Source organism: Delphinapterus leucas, chromosome 6 (assembly GCF_059928025.1).
Source record: "Delphinapterus leucas isolate spDelLeu-1000000601 "Yukka" chromosome 6, BTC_Dleu_Yukka2, whole genome shotgun sequence".
In the NCBI taxonomy this organism is placed as follows: Eukaryota; Metazoa; Chordata; class Mammalia; order Artiodactyla; family Monodontidae; genus Delphinapterus; species Delphinapterus leucas.
The window spans coordinates 121509118-121527615 of NC_143134.1; the positions used below are offsets into that span (position 1 = coordinate 121509118).

The 18498-nt window shown below is 56.9% G+C and overlaps 4 protein-coding genes across 6 annotated transcripts in view; 2 read left to right on the forward strand and 2 right to left on the reverse strand.

The window, feature by feature from the left end:
* Positions 1 to 7336, forward strand: part of LOC111177082 (uncharacterized) — a 20973-nt gene extending 13637 nt beyond the window's left edge. Inside the window, exon 3 of the mRNA XM_089913947.1 lies at positions 582 to 7336. Within this exon, the coding sequence (XP_089770073.1) occupies positions 582 to 820 (239 nt within the window). The 3' untranslated portion in view covers positions 821 to 7336. The remainder of the gene's footprint in view (positions 1 to 581) is intronic.
* Positions 4304 to 6648, reverse strand: LOC149749066 (uncharacterized). The gene is given in 5 exon segments (XM_089912659.1): positions 4304 to 4431; positions 4433 to 4883; positions 5710 to 5953; positions 6150 to 6217; positions 6644 to 6648. Coding segments are annotated over 5 exon segments (795 nt in total). The 3' UTR covers positions 4304 to 4404.
* Positions 6558 to 11098, reverse strand: MRPS2 (mitochondrial ribosomal protein S2). 2 transcript variants are annotated; one of them, XM_022578306.2, is made up of 4 exons: positions 10993 to 11098; positions 10743 to 10868; positions 10144 to 10330; positions 6558 to 8436 (listed from the first exon to the last, which is right to left on the reverse strand). In XM_022578306.2, exons 1-4 carry the CDS (start codon positions 11030 to 11032, stop codon positions 7827 to 7829), a joined length of 963 nt encoding a protein of 320 aa, XP_022434014.2. In that variant the 5' UTR covers positions 11033 to 11098; the 3' UTR covers positions 6558 to 7826. The 2 variants fall into 2 exon arrangements, with proteins under 2 accessions (XP_022434014.2, XP_022434015.2); XM_022578307.2 differs by having other exon boundaries at positions 6562 to 8436; positions 10144 to 10273.
* Positions 10957 to 17485, forward strand: PIERCE1 (piercer of microtubule wall 1). 2 transcript variants are annotated; one of them, XM_022577954.2, is made up of 3 exons: positions 10957 to 12216; positions 13306 to 13384; positions 15691 to 17485. In XM_022577954.2, the coding sequence occupies exons 1-3, from the start codon at positions 12074 to 12076 to the stop codon at positions 15877 to 15879; spliced, it is 411 nt and encodes a 136-aa protein (XP_022433662.2). In that variant the 5' UTR covers positions 10957 to 12073; the 3' UTR covers positions 15880 to 17485. The 2 variants fall into 2 exon arrangements, with proteins under 2 accessions (XP_022433662.2, XP_022433663.2); XM_022577955.2 differs by having other exon boundaries at positions 15726 to 17485.
* Positions 17486 to 18498: the final 1013 nt, after the last annotated feature.

Sequence of the window (18498 nt, forward strand, 5' to 3'; positions counted from 1 at the left end):
CTCCTTAGCTGCTGTGTCTTGAGGCAGACTTTCTTTTTCAGGAAACCGCGGTGTTTTGAAGGCCTGTAAGGCCTTCACGTGATGAGACCCACCCTTTGAGTAATCTTTACTTAAAGGCAAGTCAGCCACACCTATAAGTACCTTCACAACATGTGTGGACTAAATCACCAGTTTGATCGAATGACTGCACACTATGGCCTGGGCAGGTTGACACGTGAGACCAACTGTCACGGCCCACCTTCTTTTGACTTGGTACCCACAGCTCTGCTGTAGCCACGTTGAGTCTCTAAGTGAAGACAGTAAGAGAGTCGTTCTCCCTCCTAATGAGACACGCGGACACTGTCCCCAGGGCATGCAGAGTGCTGGGGTGATGCTTACTTTTCTCCTTGGCGACCTGTAACGACCTGTAACTTAAACCCTGTGATGTGAGGGTAACAGTTATTTGTGCATCTTATGGTCGATGTTATGCTATATGGTAAGAAGATAAAGGAAGGGAAGAAAAGAAATGTACTTGATGCGTGCACAAGTGTGTGCATGCAGTCTACAGTCATGAGGTTGGTGAACTTTTTGTCCTCTTGCAGCACCAGTGCCAGCTCGACTGCCGACTCCCAAGCTGGCACCACTGTCAGTGCCAGATCTTGTACCAGTGCTAGTGCCAGATCTGGTATTAAAGGCATTTCTGGTACCAGCCCGACAGCTAGAGGTAGCACCAGCTCCAGAGCCAGAGCCAGCTCCAAGCACCAGCTCCTGCAGCGTTCCAGAGCTGGAGCTGGCTCCAGGGCCACCTCCAGATTTAGAGCCAGTGCCAGGTGCAGAATGAGAGCCGGCTCTATCACTAGATCTAGAGTCAAGTCCAGTGAGAGAACTAGTTCCAACATTGGCTCATGGAAAAGCCCTCAAACTCCAGTGAGCTCCGCAACTGGCTCTAGCACCAGCTCCAGGGCTGGAACCAGCTTTGGCACCAGCTGTCTCACCAGCTGCAGGGATGGAAGCAGCTCTGTCATCAACCAATTTGCCAGCTCCCGCAGCAGCTCTAGAGTTTGGATCAGACCCAACACAAAGTCCAGAGTGACAGATAACAACAGGAAGTGAACTCGAGTCTACCCCAGCACCACCTCTGGCAACACAGAGCTACAGGCAGCTCTAGAGGTAGAGCTCTCTCTAGAGCTAGTGTCAGCACCAGAGCTAGCTCGAGCATTAGCTCCTGAGCTAGAGAGAGCTCCACTGCCAGTTCCAGGGCGAGAGCCAGCTCCAAGCACCAGCTCAAGAGCGCGAGTGATATCTGGAGCCAGCTCCAGCCAAAGCTCTAGACTCGGTGTCAGTTCCAGCACCCGCTTCAGCACTGATCCATTGCCGGAGCCAGTTCTATTACCACTAATAGTTCTGGCTGTCCAGAACTAGAGCCAGAGCTGGCTGCAGAGCCAGAGTCAGCTCCAGCACCAGAGTTCGAGCCAGCGCCATGGCGACAGTCAACTCAGGCTCCAACACTGGCATCAACTCCTGAGATAGAGGCAGCTCCAGCCTCAGCTCCGTTGCTGCTCCTGGGTGGGGCTGCTGTTATCCCACGAGCTGGAGCTGGCTTGAACACCAGCTGTCATGTCAGCTCTACCTCTGGAAGATAGAGACGGCTCTATCACTGACTCCCGTGCCAGCCCCAGTGATAGACTGAGAACCAGCTCAAAGCCAGTTTAGAGCCAGTGCTAGGTGCCAAGGAAGAGGTCGCTCCAGCTCCAGCTCTAGCATCAGCCCCAGAATTACAGCCATTCCTGGCACCAGCTCCAGAGAGAGAGTCAGCACCAAGTTCAGAGCTAGAGCCTGCTCCAGCCACAGTTCTAGGACCAACTCCAGAGCCAGAGCCCCCATGAGAGTCAGCTCCTGCAGCAGCTCCAGAGCAAGAGCTGGCTTGGGTGCCAGTAGCAGACTTAGAGCCAGTGCCAGCTCAGGAGAAAGAGCCAGCTCCAGCACCAACGTCAGAGCTAGATCGTGCTCTGGCACCAGCATGATGCCATTTCAGAGATAGAGGCAGCTCTATCACCAGCTCCTAGGCCAGATTCTGTGCCTGCTCTAGTGCCAGAATCTGCCCTGACACCAATTTCAGAGGTGGAACCAGTGCCAGAGCTCCACCACCGGTTTTAGCACCAGCCACAGAGCTAGAGCCAGGACTGGCTGTACAGCTAGAGGCACAAGAAGCAGATCCAGCACCAGACCGGAGTTGGAGTCAGCCGCAAAGTCAGCGAGAGCTCCAGCACCAGGGACAGCTCCTGCGTCCTATCCACAGCAAAATCCACAGCTGCTTCCGGCACCTGCTGTAACCTTAGCTCCGGAGGTACAGCCGGCTCCAGGACCTGATCCACAGCTCAAGCCAAACCAGTACCCACTCAGGAGTCAGCTTCAGTGGCCGCTCCAGAGCCAGAGCCAGAGCCAGCGACCGCAATAGCTGTAGCACCGGCTCCAGTGCCAGTGTGAGAGACAGCTCGAGAGCGCTGTCCAACTGCAGAACCAGGTCTAGACCGTCTCTGGAGGTAGATCCGCCTCCAGCGCCTTCCCCAGAGCTAGAGCCAAGTCCAGCATCAGCTCTTGCATAAGCTCCAGTGCCAGTCCTAGGAGCAGAGCCGCCTTTGAACTAGAGCCAGCTCTGTACCAGCTCTAGAACTGGGCGGGGCTGGGGGCGGGGCTGAGGGCGGGACAGTCCCTTCTGGGCAGGTCACTCCCAGGGCCTCCTCCTCCTCCCTCCCTGAGGTCCCGGCCCTCGGGTCCTCTGAGGCCCCGCTTTCTCAAGCGAGGCTCAAAGTGGGCAGAGACCGCTCTGTTGGAAACTGTGGCCAGTACCTTAAAAACTGTATATGTTTTGACCCAGAAAATCCACCTCATGGATTCTGCCCTAAATAGAGATTTATGGACGCAGATGTTCCCTTCAGCATGATTCTGAGAGTGAAAAATGGCAAGTGGCCCATGTCCCATAGCAGGGGCTTTTCGGAAGTTCTGATCCGGGGCCCCAGAAAATGCGGAGGAGGAAGACGATGAACTGATCAGCACCCGCCCGGGGGAACAGGTTCCAGAAGGGCACACGTGCCCAGAGTCCTCCCCACCTGACACCCACAACTGCACACGCACACACGTGCACATGGGCACACACACCATGCGAGAATTCCTGTGGGTAAACTCCTGGGATTAGCTCTGCAGGTAAGGGGTTGCACCTGTGGAGCTTTGGGGTCCTGTGCACTGTTCTCCCAGAGAGGAGTGTCCTTCCACGCTTCCCTCTAGAGGACCTGCTGGGCCTCTGCTTCCTCACACTGTCCCCAGGGCTGGTCGCCACCAGACTAGAAACCTGTCGGTGTGGTGTTGACAGCGCCGTCTCCACGGCGTTTACATCTGCGTGTCCTCATTGGGAGGTCAAGCGTCTCTGACTTGTACTGACCACGTGTGTGGCCTCTTGTTGGAACTGCACGTGTTTGTTCTCTGTCCCTTTTTAAAACATTGCCTTTCAAGATCTGGGGGACCACAGGGGTGTCAAACCTTTCTCTGGCCCTGGGATGTGAGGAATGCTGTTCGAGTTTGTGGTTTGTCTTCCCAGCTTTCTACATGTTTCTTGTTTCTGTTTGGCCATGGGAAGAGCCAGGCGTTTCCCTTCTGTCTTCTGTCTCTGGGGCCATACTCAGAACAGGGGTCTCTACCCTGAGACTGCACACATATTTACAAAAAAGACTTCAATTTGTACATCGCATCTTTAATCCATCTGGCGTTTCCCTTTCATATAATAAAAATGCTATTTTAAAGTAAAAAAAGAAAACAAAAATTAACTACTCCCCTCTTAAAATATGTGGCCTACACAGAAAGCCACCTTGTATAATTCCATTTATAGGAAACATCTAGAACAGGTAAAGACACAGAGACAGAAAGCCGATTACAGGTCGTCAGGGGCTGGGGGGGAGGAAGGGGGAGTGAGCGCTTTGGCTCAGGGATTCCTTCTGGGGAGTGAAACAGTCTGCCCGAGACCCTGGGAAGGTTGCACAGAACTGTGAATATACTCGATGCTCCTGGAATGCACAATTTCAAATTTAAAAAATTAAACTTGGTTATATGAAGACGTAAAAGACACCATAAACAATGTGAAATGAAAACATAAAATTAAAAACCAAATCAGAAACAGTAACAGGGGAGGGGAAGGGAAGTTCGGGGGTGCGGGGAGTGGGTAGAAGTGGGTCAGGAGCTGACACTGAGCGTGGTGCCAGAGCTCGTTCTCCCCGCAGGGGTAGTGGGTCTCCTCCGGAGCAGGTGCAGCCACGGGCCCTGGATGCAGCGGTGCTGATGCAACTGACTGTGATGTCGGCTCCCACTCTGGTGCCGCCGCTCGAGGCGTCCCTCCAGCCACTGATGGAAACGCTTCCAGCTCTGGACCTGGCTTTAGTTCTGTTGCTCCTTCTGCAGCTGGATCTAGGTCTTCAGATTGTACAGGGGCTGGTGCTGGAGCCAGTTCTAGATCCTGAGATGGCAGTGAAGGTGCAGGAGGAGATCCACGTGCCTGCCTCACACACGTGCCTTTGCAAGCAAAGGAAACAGCCCGCGGCCTTTTACAGAGGCTCCATCCGGGATCTGAGACAGGACGTCTCCCCGACAGCGGTCCCCACGTGGACGGTCTGAGGCAGCCCCGGGGGCTCCTGCGTGTCCAGCACCGACCCCGCTCCTCACCCTCCGGCTCTGCCTTGGTGAGCTCTGTGCGCTCCAGCTGGGCCAGGAGAAGGTGGGCGCGGCACTCCAGGTCGGAGCCGGGCATGTTGAGCTGCACGTAGGCCACCAGCTGCTTGAGGCACGGGAAGTCCGGGAGCTGACAGAAGTCCTCGGAGTATTGGTCCAGCCAGGTGCCCAGGATGGAGGAGACGGCACTGGGGGCAGGCGGGCGGGCAGCAGTCAGGGGCCTGGCCTTTCCTTCCACGCGGCCCTCCCCTGGCTCCCCCATGGGGGCTGGGCTTCTGGGCCCGCCCCTGCCCCACCCGCACTGGGCTGCCAGGCGGGGGCAGGCCTGGTCGGCAGGCCTGGTAGGAAGGGGCCCTCCGTCCCTGGTGGCCACCTCTCCCTTCCTCGGGGGAGCCTGACTCTCTCCTGTCTGCCCCCAGCCCCCCGGGCCCTCCCCACTGGGAAGGAAACTGCAGGAGGGCAGGGAGGGCCGCGCCCGCTCTGTTCACCGCGCTGGCCTGGCCGCACACAGTAGGCGCTGCATAAACAGGGGAGGGAGGAGGGACAAGCAGAGTGCGCCCCTGCCCGGCCTTCACGGGCCTCGCGCACCGGAACCGGAAGCTCGCGCACCGACGGCTGCCTTGGTCTGTGCGCCGGGGTGCGGGTCTCGTCCTCCCAGGGACGCCATTCTTGGTGGTGGGGACGTAGCCAGCCCCCTGACCCTGACCCCTGCGCTCCCGTGAGCCCCAGCTGAGCACTCACACTGGGCTGCGAGGCTGAAGTGTCAGCAGCTTGCCCCCCACACCTCCTGTCCTGGGCCCCGGATCTGAGGGGGGATGGATGCTCTCAGGGGCCGGCTCTGAGCCCCCAGCCTCCCCTCTGCTCCCTGGGGACATGGGACCCCAGCCACAGCTCTCTGACTCCTTTCCTCCTGCAGGAGAAGCCCCCAGACCTCAGCCCTCCAGCGGGAATCACAAGATGTGTGGCAGCCAGGGTTCTGCCCAGCCCCTCCCATCAGACCCAAAGTCTACTCACTTTTTCAGTTGGTCCTGAGGTCCGCCGTCCTCGCTGGAATAAGGGAGGATGCACCCGTATCTAGAGGAGGCCGTGAGGCTGTCATATCTACTGTGCCTGCTGTGATGTCTATCGGGTCTGGCTGACCCCCGACTAGGGTGAAAGCCCGTGCTCTGCCTCCCCCCTCCTTTTACCTGAGCCCCTCTGGAAGTGTCCCCCGGGGCCGGCCCTGGCCGCTCTTGCTGGAGCGGCCCCCATCCGGGCTCTGGGCTCCGTCAGCCTGTGCCTCCCTTCAGGTCCTCGTGTACCTGAAACCGCCCAGCTCATCTGTGTCCCATCATCCACCGAGTCACCTGCTCAGTGTGGCCACCCCTGTCCGCCCTGCTCCCAGCGTCCCCAGGACCGGCAGCACAGCCAGTAACCGAAACACACTCTCATTGCCCCTGCTGGTCTTCACCGGCCTGTGTCTGGTGCAGGTTCCAGGGGGGTCCTCAGGGGACAGAGGATGGCCAGGGCCAGGTAGGCCACCCTGGGGAATGGGGTGGGGTAGGGGTGCTCGGGGGGTGCCCGCCCTCCAGGGCTGCTCCCCTCCACCCAGCCCGAGTCAAGGGCGAGAGAACAGGGCCTCCTCGCGTGTCCCTCGTCGCCCTGCCCGTGTTGCCCTCCCCAGACGGCCTGCTTTTGAAAGGTGGTGTGGACCCTCCACCTTGGGGAGGCCCAGCTCATGTTCCAGAGCTCCCGTCCACAGCCGTTGAGCCTTCTCACACTGCGCTGATCTCGAGGGTCTTGGCTGCCCACTCTGGCCTCCCTGGAGCGCCGAGCGACAGGCCCGGCCAGCTCTCTCCAGAGAAGTTCGGGAAATCTCACCCACGCACACCGAGGGAGGTGTCTTGTGGGGGGGAAAGTCTTGGGGGGACCCCTCAATTTACCTGCCTGTGAATTTGCATGCCCATACTTCATGTTTGCAAATTAAACCAATGCCTGTCAGTTGGTGGTTTCAAACTGGCATTCAGCTCCTTGCCCCTTCCAAACTGTGAACCCTTCCAGAAAACATCAGGGACCTCCACCTCGCATGCCCCCCCCCGAAAGATACTGAGCGGGCCTGTGGGACCAGTCTTCCTGCCCCCGTGTGCTACTGTAGGACGTGGACTGGCATGATGCATCCATCCACACGAGGCCATCCTGTTCTGACCCCACCAGACCCTGCTGCCTGGACCCTCAGCAGCAGACAGGGTCCTGGGGTGGTCATGTACACCGGGAGCCACGGGGTGGGGTCCTGGAAAGCAGGGGCCCACACCTCATCCCAGGAACACAAGTGTTGCCAAGGAAGGTCCCACAAATGAGGGGGCATCCAAAAGTTCCTGTGAACAGGGTCCCATCTTACCCGACCACCTGGGGAGGATGCCTGTTCAGGGCATGGGCAGGACACGAGGGCCTCGAGCCTCAACACCGAAGACGGTGTCGAGGGGCAGCCGGTGCCGTCCCATCCAAACCCACGTGCACATGCCTGCCTGTCTCCCTGAAGCTCAAGGACCCAGGGGGCAGGAACGTGTCTCGTGTGTTCCAGGGGCCCCGTGGGTGCCGATGAAAACAAAGCACACAGACCACACTGCAGGACCAATGGTCCAGGTCCCCATTCTGCCCAAATCTAAGTTTTATTCCTGTTGAAATCATGCTGTCTGCTTTGTCCAGCCTGTCCCAACCCGGATGGAATCTTCTTAGTGGCTCACCCTGCAACCTCACGTTATAAAACAGCCCCTGAAGCCAGGCAGCAGGGAAGCAGCCCAACCTAGGGGTATTTTGGTTGAGAAAAGTCAACCTGGTGAGAACCTTCCTTACATACAAGGGACTCATCTTGAGGTAGAAGCAAGGACTTCAGACTCCAGGGACGGGATGTTTTCCGACGGGTCCTTTTCAGGCAGGCCACTTGCCCAGTGAGCCTGCTGGGTCCTCGGGTCTGAAGTGGAGCCCCGGGCGGACAGCTGCTGAGAAGCGCTCCTAGCAGCAGCGACCCAAAGCCTGGAAATAACTGGGAAGATGCTAAGGACCATGCCGGGCGTGGGTGTGGGTACAGGGGGTTGGTTCCCAGCTTCAGAACAGACTCAGCTGCTGTTTCACTCGGGAGAAGAGCAGGCAGGTCAAGGGGAATGACCCAAGTCCAGCTCGGCCTGCACTCCCGGGGAAGGAGGGTCGGCTGTACCGCGGCCCTTGGTGCCCTCCTGGCCCTGCAGTCGGTACAGGGCCTCGACCTGCTTGCGCTTCTCTTTGGCCCGGTTGATGGTGGTCTGGAAGAGCCTGCAGAAGAGCTGGACGGCCGGGGGCGAGTCGTCGTTTCCCGGGATGGGGTACGTGATGAGGGATGGGTTGCAGTTGGTGTCCACGATGCCCACAGTGGGGATGTTCATCTTGGCCGCGTCCCTCACAGCTATGTGGGGCTCAAAGACGTTGTTGAGCGTGTGCAGAAAGATGATGAGGTCTGGCAGGCGGACGCTGGGGCCCAGGAGGAGGGGCGCGTTGGTCAGCAGGCCGCCCTTGAAGTAGCGGGTATGGGCGTATTCCCCGCAGTCCCGGGCCACGTTCTCGATCAGGTGTGAGAACTGCCGCCTGCGGCTCACAAACAGGATGATGCCCTCGCGATAGGCCATGTGGGCCGTGAAATTCAAGGCCAGCTGCAGGTGCGTCGCCGTCTGTTCCAGGTCAATGATGTCCTGGTCCAAGCGGCTCCCGAAGATATACGGCTCCATGAACCTGCCGGACACCCACCAAGGCCAGTGTGAACCAGTCCCACGTGGCCACCTCCACCCGCCCTTTCTCACGCGCTCCCCCAGCCCCGGGCCCCTGCACGGGGGGCACGGCAAGCCCAGGGCTGGTACAGTCTGCAGCCCTCACCATGACGACGGCAGCGGGGACGCTGTCCCAGGAGTGACAGCCGCGGGCAGTGGGAGGGTGAGGGTGGGCAAGCAGGGCAGGCTGGGCTGCAGGCCACTCCATGTCTCGGGCAAGCGGCTTACCCCTCTGAACCTCCACCTGGCCGCACGGGGTGCCTAACAGAGTGGACCCACACGGACATCTGGACACTTAAACGTGACGTCCGGACAGCGTCCCACCCGGTGCTGCTTGTCTGGCTCCCATCCTTGACATTATCATCACCTTCGAGGCTTTACAACTGAGCCCCCCCCCGGGGGGGCTGGGGGACCAGAAAGGCAGGGGGTGCCCCGGGCTGCAAGCATGACAGGCCGGAGCAGGAGGCAGCCAGGCCTCGGAGGGGAACCCTGAGGGCACAGACCCGCTGGCCTGGGCCGAGAGCCGGGGCTGCGAGACCGTCCTCTTGCAACCCCCGCCCCATTCACTCTTCTGCTCACCCCCGCCAGGACTTTCTCTTCCTCTCCAAAGAGCCTTCCCAAGGCCCCACGTGCCCTCACCTCAGGTGACTTCTCCGCAGCACCTACAGTGGCGTCCCTCCTCCCGTGCCCCGGCCCCGCCCCCTCTTCCCAGACTCTGAGGCACTGGTTGCCCAGGGCTCCCGCCTGGGACTTCCTCTCTCCTCCATCCCCCACTCCACATGTTCTCAAAAGGTCCTGATGTGGTGGCCCCTGGCCCAGGCTGCTTCTCCCTAGTGCCTGCGTGACATCCCCACTGGGGTAGCTGAAGAGTCACCCTCATAGGACCCAAGTTCCTGATGTGAAGTATGTCGACACCTGCTCTGGGCTCTGCTCAGCTGGACCTCCGGCTCTGCCCCCATCACCCCACATCCAACCACTGCTCCGGCTCTGCCGGCGCAGCTGGGCCCATCACCTTTCCCCTGAACATCTACAACCGCCTCCCTCCCTGGCCTAACTGCTCCTCCAATACACGCCCAACCCAGCTGTCAAAATCGCCACATGAAAAGACTGGGCCAGTCACCACTCCTCTGCGTGCCCTTGGAGACACCTCCGCGAGATGCCGACGGCCTTGCCAGCACTGCCCTCCCGGCTGGCCTGTCTGTTGGGGAACCAGCAGCAGCGGGCCTGGCCCCACCGACGACCAGGAGCCCCACAGCAAGGTCCGCGGGGTCTGGGGGTCGGGGGGAGCAAACGGGGCCTGAGAATAAACAGCTGCCCCTCCTTGGGGCTCAATGATCCCATCTGGAAGAAAAGGGAGCTAGACGCTCTTAAACTGAGGGCTTCTCTGGTGGCGCAGTGGTTGAGAGTCCGCCTGCCGATGCAGGGGACACGGGTTCATGCCCCGGTCCGGGAAGATCCCACATGCCGTGGAGCGGCTGGGCCCGTGAGCCATGGTCGCTGAGCCTGTGCGTCCGGAGCCTGTGCTCCGCAACGGGAGAGGCCACAACAGTGAGAGGCCCGCGTACCCAAAAAAACAAAACAAAACAAACAAACTGAAAAAGGGGCCCTGGACCCCAAGGCAAGGGTCCCGAGCCCCCCAGGCACCCCTACACTTGCCAGGGGCGTCACCTACCTGTGCCGACAGCCCGCTTTGTGTCCCAGGTGCACCCGGGCATCGAAGAGACTTCTTACAGAAAACAATTCTTTGACATTGAAGAAGTCTAAGTGCTTGAGGGGCTCGCTCAGGATCCTCTCGTTCAGATCTGCGGCGGGGAGGGGAGAGGATGCAGGGTCTGGATCCCGGCTCCCAAGCCTGGGGTCTGCGGGAGGGCAAATGCTGAGGGTCCCCAGGGGCCTTTTCTGGAGGCTCCGGGCGGAGGCCGAGATCTGACCCCAGCTTCGCTCCTGGGTAAACGCGGCCGAGTCTTCACTCGGAGAGGAGGGGAGCCGTGTGGTGTCTGAGGTCCCTGTGGTCCCGCCAACCGCCCGCGGGAGCTCCCCGGCCGCGGTTCGTGGAGGTGGGGGGGGGCGAGCCTCGGCCCTACTCGGCGGTGGGGCTGCTCGGAGGGCTGCAAGCTCGTGCGGCCCAGCACGTGAGCTGCCAAGGGCGGAAGGCCGCCCTTCGCCCTCCCCAGTCCCGCATCCTCCAGGGGCCCCATGGAGACCCAGAGCGCCCGGGACTCCTAGCAGCGGGACAATTTCAAACCCCCAGGACCGCAGAGCCGGCGTTACCGCTGCTGCGCTCGGGCTCCCGGGCCGCAGAGGTCACGGCGCTCCCCAGCGTCCTGCCGCTCGGCCCCACCGGGCCCGGGGTCGCCGTCTGGACGAGGTGCAGCTGGAGCGGCCAGCGCCGGACACCTGCGGCGACAGCAAACTCGTGGCGCGCGCCCCCCGCCCGCCTCCCTCCTTCCCTCTCTCCCGCCGCCCGGCCCGCAAGAGAGTCCCTGCCGCGCCCCCCACCCCCGGGTCCCGAGCGCCTTACCTGCGCCGAGCAGCCGGGGTAAGACCGAGCCGGCTACCATGGCGTGGACTCCGGTAGGCGGACGGACGGACAGACGCGGAAGACGGGCAGGCGCGGCCCCACGAGCGGCTCCTCCTTCCGGCTGCGGCCCGCGCCTTCGCCGCAGCGCCACCTGCAGGCCCGGGGGTGCCACTGAGCGTCCGCCGCCTCTCTCGGGCATCCCAGCTCTGGACGCGTCCCCGCCCTTTGGCCCCCGCCTGCCCCCCGCGTCGGAGCACGCAGTCCTTGGGGAAGGCTGGGCCTTGCGCCCCAGGTCTGCCCGGGCACCGTGGACCCGCAAGGAGCGTGGGGCGGGCCGGAGCCGGGGTCCTGTCGAGCGCGGGGTCTGGATACTCCTCCCCTCGCCCCCTCCCTGCACAGTGCCCGGCGGCCGAGGAGGTTCCCAGCCGTCCCGCGGGAACTCGCCGGGAGATGGGGACCGTCTTCACCTGCGGCCAGTCCAGCACAACCTCCCGCTGTCCAAAAGTGTTTTAATTTTTAAACATTTGGCTTAGAAAGATTCCATAAAGTTAGGCAAATCTGGAGTCTTAATTTTAGATGCAGCGTACTGGGGGGCCTGAAGTCGGGGGTGGGGGTCAAGGAGCAGCCCTGGCCCACGCGGTGAGCGTCGGAGCGTTGCAGCGAAGCGGCCTTAGAGAACCTGAACTCCGCAATTTGCCGATGAAGCCCCAGGACCGGGGTTTCATCTGCCTGGAAATCTGCCCCCCACCGTATTTGGGAAAATGTTGGCGCCGAAGGCTACTGATCATAGGGTACCCGGCACTGCGGCCCCAGGAAGTAATGCCTTATTATCCCGGCCAGCCTAGGGCCTCGTGGCTCGCCATGGAAGGTTCTAGAACCTCGGACTTCTGCCCCACAAGCCGGCGGTGGGCGGCCTCCGGCCCAGGAGGCGCGGCGCCTTTAAGGGCCCCGCCCACCCAGTCAGGTGACCGGGCCGTCGCTTAGCAACAAGACGCCGCGCGGCCCCTCACGGCCCCAGGGCTGAGAAGCTGTTTCCTGCCCGCTCGTTCTTTCCCCCGAAGCTCGGGTGGACCGAGGCGAGATGTCCGAGGAGGACCCCCAGGGATGCGCGGAGCAAGAGGTGCCCAAGGCCAAGGCCCCGCCGGAGAAAACCAGCGACTACTACCGCGTGAGCGAGGACCTGCCGGCCAGGTTCAACAACCCGGCTTGGTTTCGGGGCTACAGGTGAGGACCAGGGAGTCCGGTCAGGGTCCACCTGGCATACGAAGAGGAAAGAAAGGGCTCCTGGTCCAGCCGCCAGCCAGGTGCCCAAATGGTCCTGCGCTCTGCGCAGATGGCCCGTTGTGCAAGAACCCCCAGGCCCCCTCCCGGCCCGCAAGTCAAAAGCGGGGTCAGTTGTTAACCACCAAATGAGCGCGGAGGTGCTGCCTGCGGCTTGCGACTCGCGGGTGGAGTGAGTGGGCCTCCCGCCAGCGAGGTGGGGCGGGGTTTGCCCAGGGGAAATCACACAACTCGGGCTGATCCCAGCAGCACCCTCTAGCGCGGGTCAGTCTCCTCTCCTTTCTAGGCGGAGAGGACCCGTCCGCCTGAGGTGCATGGCAACACCTCCATCACCAGGCTGCCGAGGGGCGTGGCCTGCCAGCTGTTCCAGTGCGCTGCAGCCTCTTAAGACACAGCTGGGCAGGCTGTGCGTGCCTTCCCTGCTCCCCCCTCTCCCCCTTAGTCCCTCCACGATCCCACAGAGTTGGCTCTGTTAGCATCTTCATTTCCCAGGAGGGACATCTGGGTTGTAGAAAGACAGATCCCAGAGTTAGTATGAGGCAGAGCTGGGGTGTCTGAGCCCACAGCCACTAGTTAAACTGCTGTACCAATAGCATCAGGACTAGAGACTACAGCAACATTTTCTCCTGGAGGCTCGGAAGTGGAGGGACCTCCCCCCTGCCATGGGAGGGCATCCCCTCCCATCCCAAAGGGCTGGCCCCCGCGAGTGGCAGGCCTGGAGGCTGAGTCACAGCTCCCAGCCTACCCACCCACCCAGGAAATGACAGCATGGGTCCAGGTCCCGCTGGGGCTGAGGGCCAGCACTTGCCACCTGGGAGTTCTTTAGGGCTTTGGCAGAGGTCAGCAGAGGGAGTCAGGGAGGCTGAGCCTGCCAGGGAGGCCAACCCTGCACTCCACAGGAGCCCAGGTTCACGGCTGCATCGCCCATCTGGAGCATTTCCAACAAAGTTCCATCAACCAAATATGTTAAAGCTGTGGCTTGGGCAGAATTAAAACAAATGAGTGGAAAATAAAGTATTTTTCTCCTGCTAGGACCAAGGAGCCCCCCTCAGTGTACAGGACCAGTAACCAAGCTTATGGGAGCAGAGCACCCACCGTGCACGAGATGCCGGTAAGGAGGAAGCAAAGAAAGGTGTGCAGGTGGGGCATCTCTAGGAGGAGGCTGAGACTCCGGATTTCTCAAAAGAGCAACACATCAGGAGGGGGAGGTGCAGAGAGGCCCGCAGTTCCAACAGCACGAAGGGGGAGGGCGCACCTCAATTTCTTTTGGGACAGGGCAGGGTAGAAATAAATGAACGAATGAGTTTAGCAATGAAATGATTTAAAGGATGAAAAAAGGGCATGTAGTCTTCCTTACAACATCCCAAAGGGCTGGCCCCATTCACTCGTACAACCAGCCAACTCTTGTAACCTAATGCAGTAGGTTTTGAGGCAGATAAATGAAGAACTGCCTTCTTTTTGGAGTAATACCGTATTTTATGAAATATTTAACTTGTGATCTTAAGAGACAGCGCTGGCTGATGAAAGCACAGGTTACAAAAGGGCCCTGGGATCTATGCACTTTTGGGGAACCTGACCCCTCTTTGAGATCAACCTCACATGGCAGGGAGCCTCCTAGAACCCCCTGATGCCCCTGCTGGGTCCAGGTGAAGGGCAGATGGACCAGTGTAAGCATCCCTTGGGTACCCAAGACAGGAGGGCGTCCCATTTTGGGGCTGGCAGTGTTGTTGTTTTTCTTCCAAATTATTCATGTTAAAAGATCATGATAATTGCTTATTTACCTGTTTTTCATGGGGGGTAGAGCTTTTGTGAGAAGATTATTTCTCTAGAAAGTTCCTAGAGCATTTAAAGGTCATTCTCCCAGGATCAAGGGATCAGGTGTTTCCATGAAAAAGACCGACACACTTACAAACATAGGTCCAGATGTTTTGCTTTTATAAAAAAGGCCATTTGCTGGTCTTATGAGGCAGTGGGACGTGAAGCACCGAGGTTCTCCGGAGGCAAGTTTAGAAGTTTTTCCTGCTGCTTATCGACCTGTTTTATCTGGAACCTGCTTTCCAGCTTCCTGACCTGAGTGTGGCCGCGGGACTCAACCAGCAGCATGCAGTGTTTCCTTCCCACATGGGAACAGAAAATAAAAATGCATTCTTTGGGTTTTAGAAAATATACTGAAGGAAACTATTCTTAATGACACTGTAGTGGTGGATACATGTCATTCATTATTCATTTGTCAAAACCCAGAATGTACAATGCAAAAAGTGGACCCTACGTACACTGTGGACTTTAGTTAATGACGACCCGTCGCCATTGTCTCAGTTGTTCTAAATGCACCACACTGATGGGAGATGTGAACAGCAGGTCAGCTGTGTGTGCTGCTGGGGAGGCGATGTGGGAACTCTTCACTCTGCACAGCTTCTCTGTAGACCCCAAGCTGCTCTAAAAAATAAAGTCTATTTAAAAATGCACTGGGAATCCCCTGGCAGCCCAGTGGTTAGGACTCTGCACTTCCACTTCAGGGGGCACGGGTTTGATCCCTGGTCGGGGAACGAAGATCCCACACGCTGCAGGGTGCAGCCAAAAACGAAACAAAGCAAAACAAAACACAAAACAACCACCACAAAAAACAAACAAAAGAATGCACTGAAGGCCATTTCTCTTGGTACTTGCTTCCTGCCAAGGAGACAAAACATCAAGTGATCTACTTGACACGAGGGGAGCCTAGAACAGGCCACCTGTCCCAAGTGTACTATCTGATAGTGGTCCAGAAACCTCAAGGTCACCCGGGGATGCTGTATCGCTGAAATGACTCCTACCCCTGGGTGCCCGCACACACCAGCGGCCTCATCTGTGTTCCCACTGCACCTCCACCTCGCTAGGGCATCCCTCCCCAGACCCCTCGGCTGGGGGGGCACGGCCATCAGAATTGTTTTAAAGCTCTACAAGGGATTCTAATACCCCATCAAGGTGGAAACCTACTGATGTTATCTCTTTTCCAGCGAAGAGAAAACTCAAGTTCAGAGAGGTCCAGCAACTTGCCCTAGTTGTACAGTTGGCAAAAGCTGAACTGGCAACAGCTTTGGGCCTGACCCATTGTAACCATATTCAGGTGTGGCAATGCCTTGCCCAGGCGGCCCCATAATTGATTCTTCTGTCCATGTAGTAGTGAAAGGAGGCATCATTAATCACCATGCCCTGACATTAGGCAGAAATCGGGATGGTTGGGGCCAGCTAGGCCAGCCACCCTGCCCACCCTGGCTTCTCTGCTTCCTAGGATTGGAGACGACATTTTCTTACAAAATAAGAATTCAAAAACATTTTCTTACAAATTTTTATTTTTCTTCCCAAAATACCTAATGACTGATTGCTCAAGAGTGTTATCGTGTATCACTAACCCTAGTGTCCCCTTTTCACTTCCAGAAGGTATTTTATCCAAATTCGTATAAATTTTCTAGACAAGTTGCAGCTGGTGGAATGTTCCAGAACAATACTTTCAACGTCTCCATGGAGAAGAGCATTGTGACGGGTCCGGACAACTACATCACCTTCTACGATCGGCTCAACTTCCACCCCAGCTACAGGGTCAGCAAGCCGTCCATCTGTGATTGAGGGGCCTCCCGGCTCTGGCAGAGATAGTCTGGACAGTTGGCAGCCCTAATCTTTGATAAGTTGCCCAATTGTAAAGGAACACACTTCACTGCTTTCCCTGAAAATATTTTCCCCCTCTAGGTTAGAAAAATTTGCAAACGGGGCTATGATGCCCTACTTTCTCTGTTTTACATCTAGATGAAAAAGAGCTAATAGCTTGACTTTCCATTAAAAACCTTGCCATGTCCCCAGTCCCTGACTCAGGTATAATCAATGAGTAGGGCGGTGGGCATCCTGGGACCCCGATCTCAGTCTGAATCCTGGGAACGCCCGAGAGCCCCACCTGCATCTTTGTTTGGGAGCCATTTTTATACTCATGACAAACTACGCGTGGTTTCTGTTCTCAAGCATCCTGCCGAGCCACGGAGGGAGGGTAGGATGCTCTGCCTGGGTGTGGACGAGGGCTGGGCGAGGAGGCAGAGGGGACCTCAGGAGGAAAGCTCCAGGCGGGACCAGGCAGGAGGGCCCTTACTGGCCCTGACCCGGGCCAAGCTTGGAGTGATATTGAGCACCCCCTGGCCACGAATGGGGCGGGGGCAGAGGCGGAATCAACAAGGTTGGTGACTGCTGCTTGTTGCTGAGGGGTGAGGTGTACGTCGGGCTTCTCCACTTGCTGTTCATTGTACCTCTTCAATAAAAAGTTTAAAAAAAATCAGGCGGGGAACACCATGTTTTTCTCAGGTGGGGGTAATAACTACATAAAGTGGATTTCTCTTTCCATGTAGTTAGTTCTCAATCAATGTTTACTATGATGTAGAGGGTCCTCAATAAGAAAACATTTTCTACGACAATATATATCTTCCAGTCATAGATTCCTCCCACCTTCCTTTATGACAGCTCATCACAGGAAATCCGGAAGGTGTTGGAACCAGACAGAAGAAATCATTGTTACAGACCACTGTCGCTACCTTCCTTACAAAGGTTTTTACCCAAAGAGATTTTACTCACATATGAATTTGGGAGGAAATGAAATACCATGACCGGTTATTTCTTCATTAAAGACTTATTATTACACAAAAGTAAACATTTCAGCAACATTCTTAACGTCCAGTTTGGGGTGGAAATGGTTTCCAGAGAAAATCAATCTATTATTTGAATAGAAAAGGTACAAAGCTGCGTCTGGAGCCAGGGTCTATGTCATATCCTTCTCCTTAGCTGGAAAACTAGCACAGACTCCAGGCATCACACTGAAAATGCCTTTTTTTTTTTTAAAACAACCTTTCATTAAAAATACCAAAATCCTCAGAATGTTTCTGTTCTTCTCCTCTGTTGAAATAAAAAAAGAGAAAGAACATCTGATCAATCCAGTTTCTAAACTCACTGAAAAGGACAAATCCCTTCCTCTGAAGCTGGCTGAGAAGCGCAGGGGATCCAGGGGAGGATGCAGCCGTCAGGCAAAGTGATGGTTTCCCCTCCAAGCTAGACCCGGTGAGCACCTGCCCTCCCGGAACAGGACAGTGTGTGTAGGTCAGGGCCCAGGCTGGGATGGTCAGTCGACCAAACAAACATGACAAACAAAACACGCCAAGCACGCCAGTGAGCTTTACGAAGTTAATCCTGGCATCAAAATCAGGCATTGACGTGCTTTAATTGTCATAGCCGATAACCAATATTTCTGTATCAGTTGCTAATGAGTTAATGGAACGTTAGACTCTGTACGTAGAATAAATGTCTGGAAAGACGGACCACCGAAGTACCTCTGGTATAACGTACATGCCTGTCTTCCTGAAAACTCACCCACCATCTCCGGCTCAGGCTCCCAATTCCCACGTGCTCCTGGCGCCTGGGCCCCCGCGAGGTGCCGTGCTCCCCTCCACTTGTCTGTTTTCACGGTTTTCGAAGAGCTTTGACAGTGTCACCTCATCCGATGCTCACGCCTGGGGCAGGTCTTGCTGTACCTCCATCTATGGATGGGAAAATTAGGGTCCAGAGGGGGTGCCCTGCAGCAGGTCCTGGGCTTGAACCCGCCTTGGGGGGTCCTGGGAGGGGCCGGGTCATCAGCATCTGGCCCCAAAGACACACCCTAACTTCCTACATGTTTGCACGAGCCATGTACGAACTCCAGTGATTATCATGAAATTTATCTTTTTAACCTATTTTCAAACTGGAATCTTTACGTGTGAGGGAAAAATAAAAGAGTTTAGATTGACAGGCCTGATCCTAAGTTACAAGAACATGCCTTCTGTTCGGCATTATAGCATAAAGAACGGGAAGAAAATGACACCCATCATTCTTCCGACCTTTGTACTGAGTTCTTTTGAAATCTTAAATCCAATCAGAACAATTACGGGAAAGGCGATCCAAAGAGGTTAACAAAAACCAGTTTCCACAGGTTATTAAATAAACTGCACGGCAATTCCAGAGAAACTCTTTCCCCATCCACGAGTAGGTCTTTTCTTTATCTGGCCTCTATTCCACTCTGAAATGAAACATTGACGAAGTTTCACAGCACTTTACTAATCGCTTAATTTAGCTGCTGAGTTGGCTTAAAACCAGTAACTTCTTACCCTAAAAGTATATTTTCATTTGTCTATTTTTCTTCAGTGATATTTAATCTTTTATTTACAGTCAATTAGAATA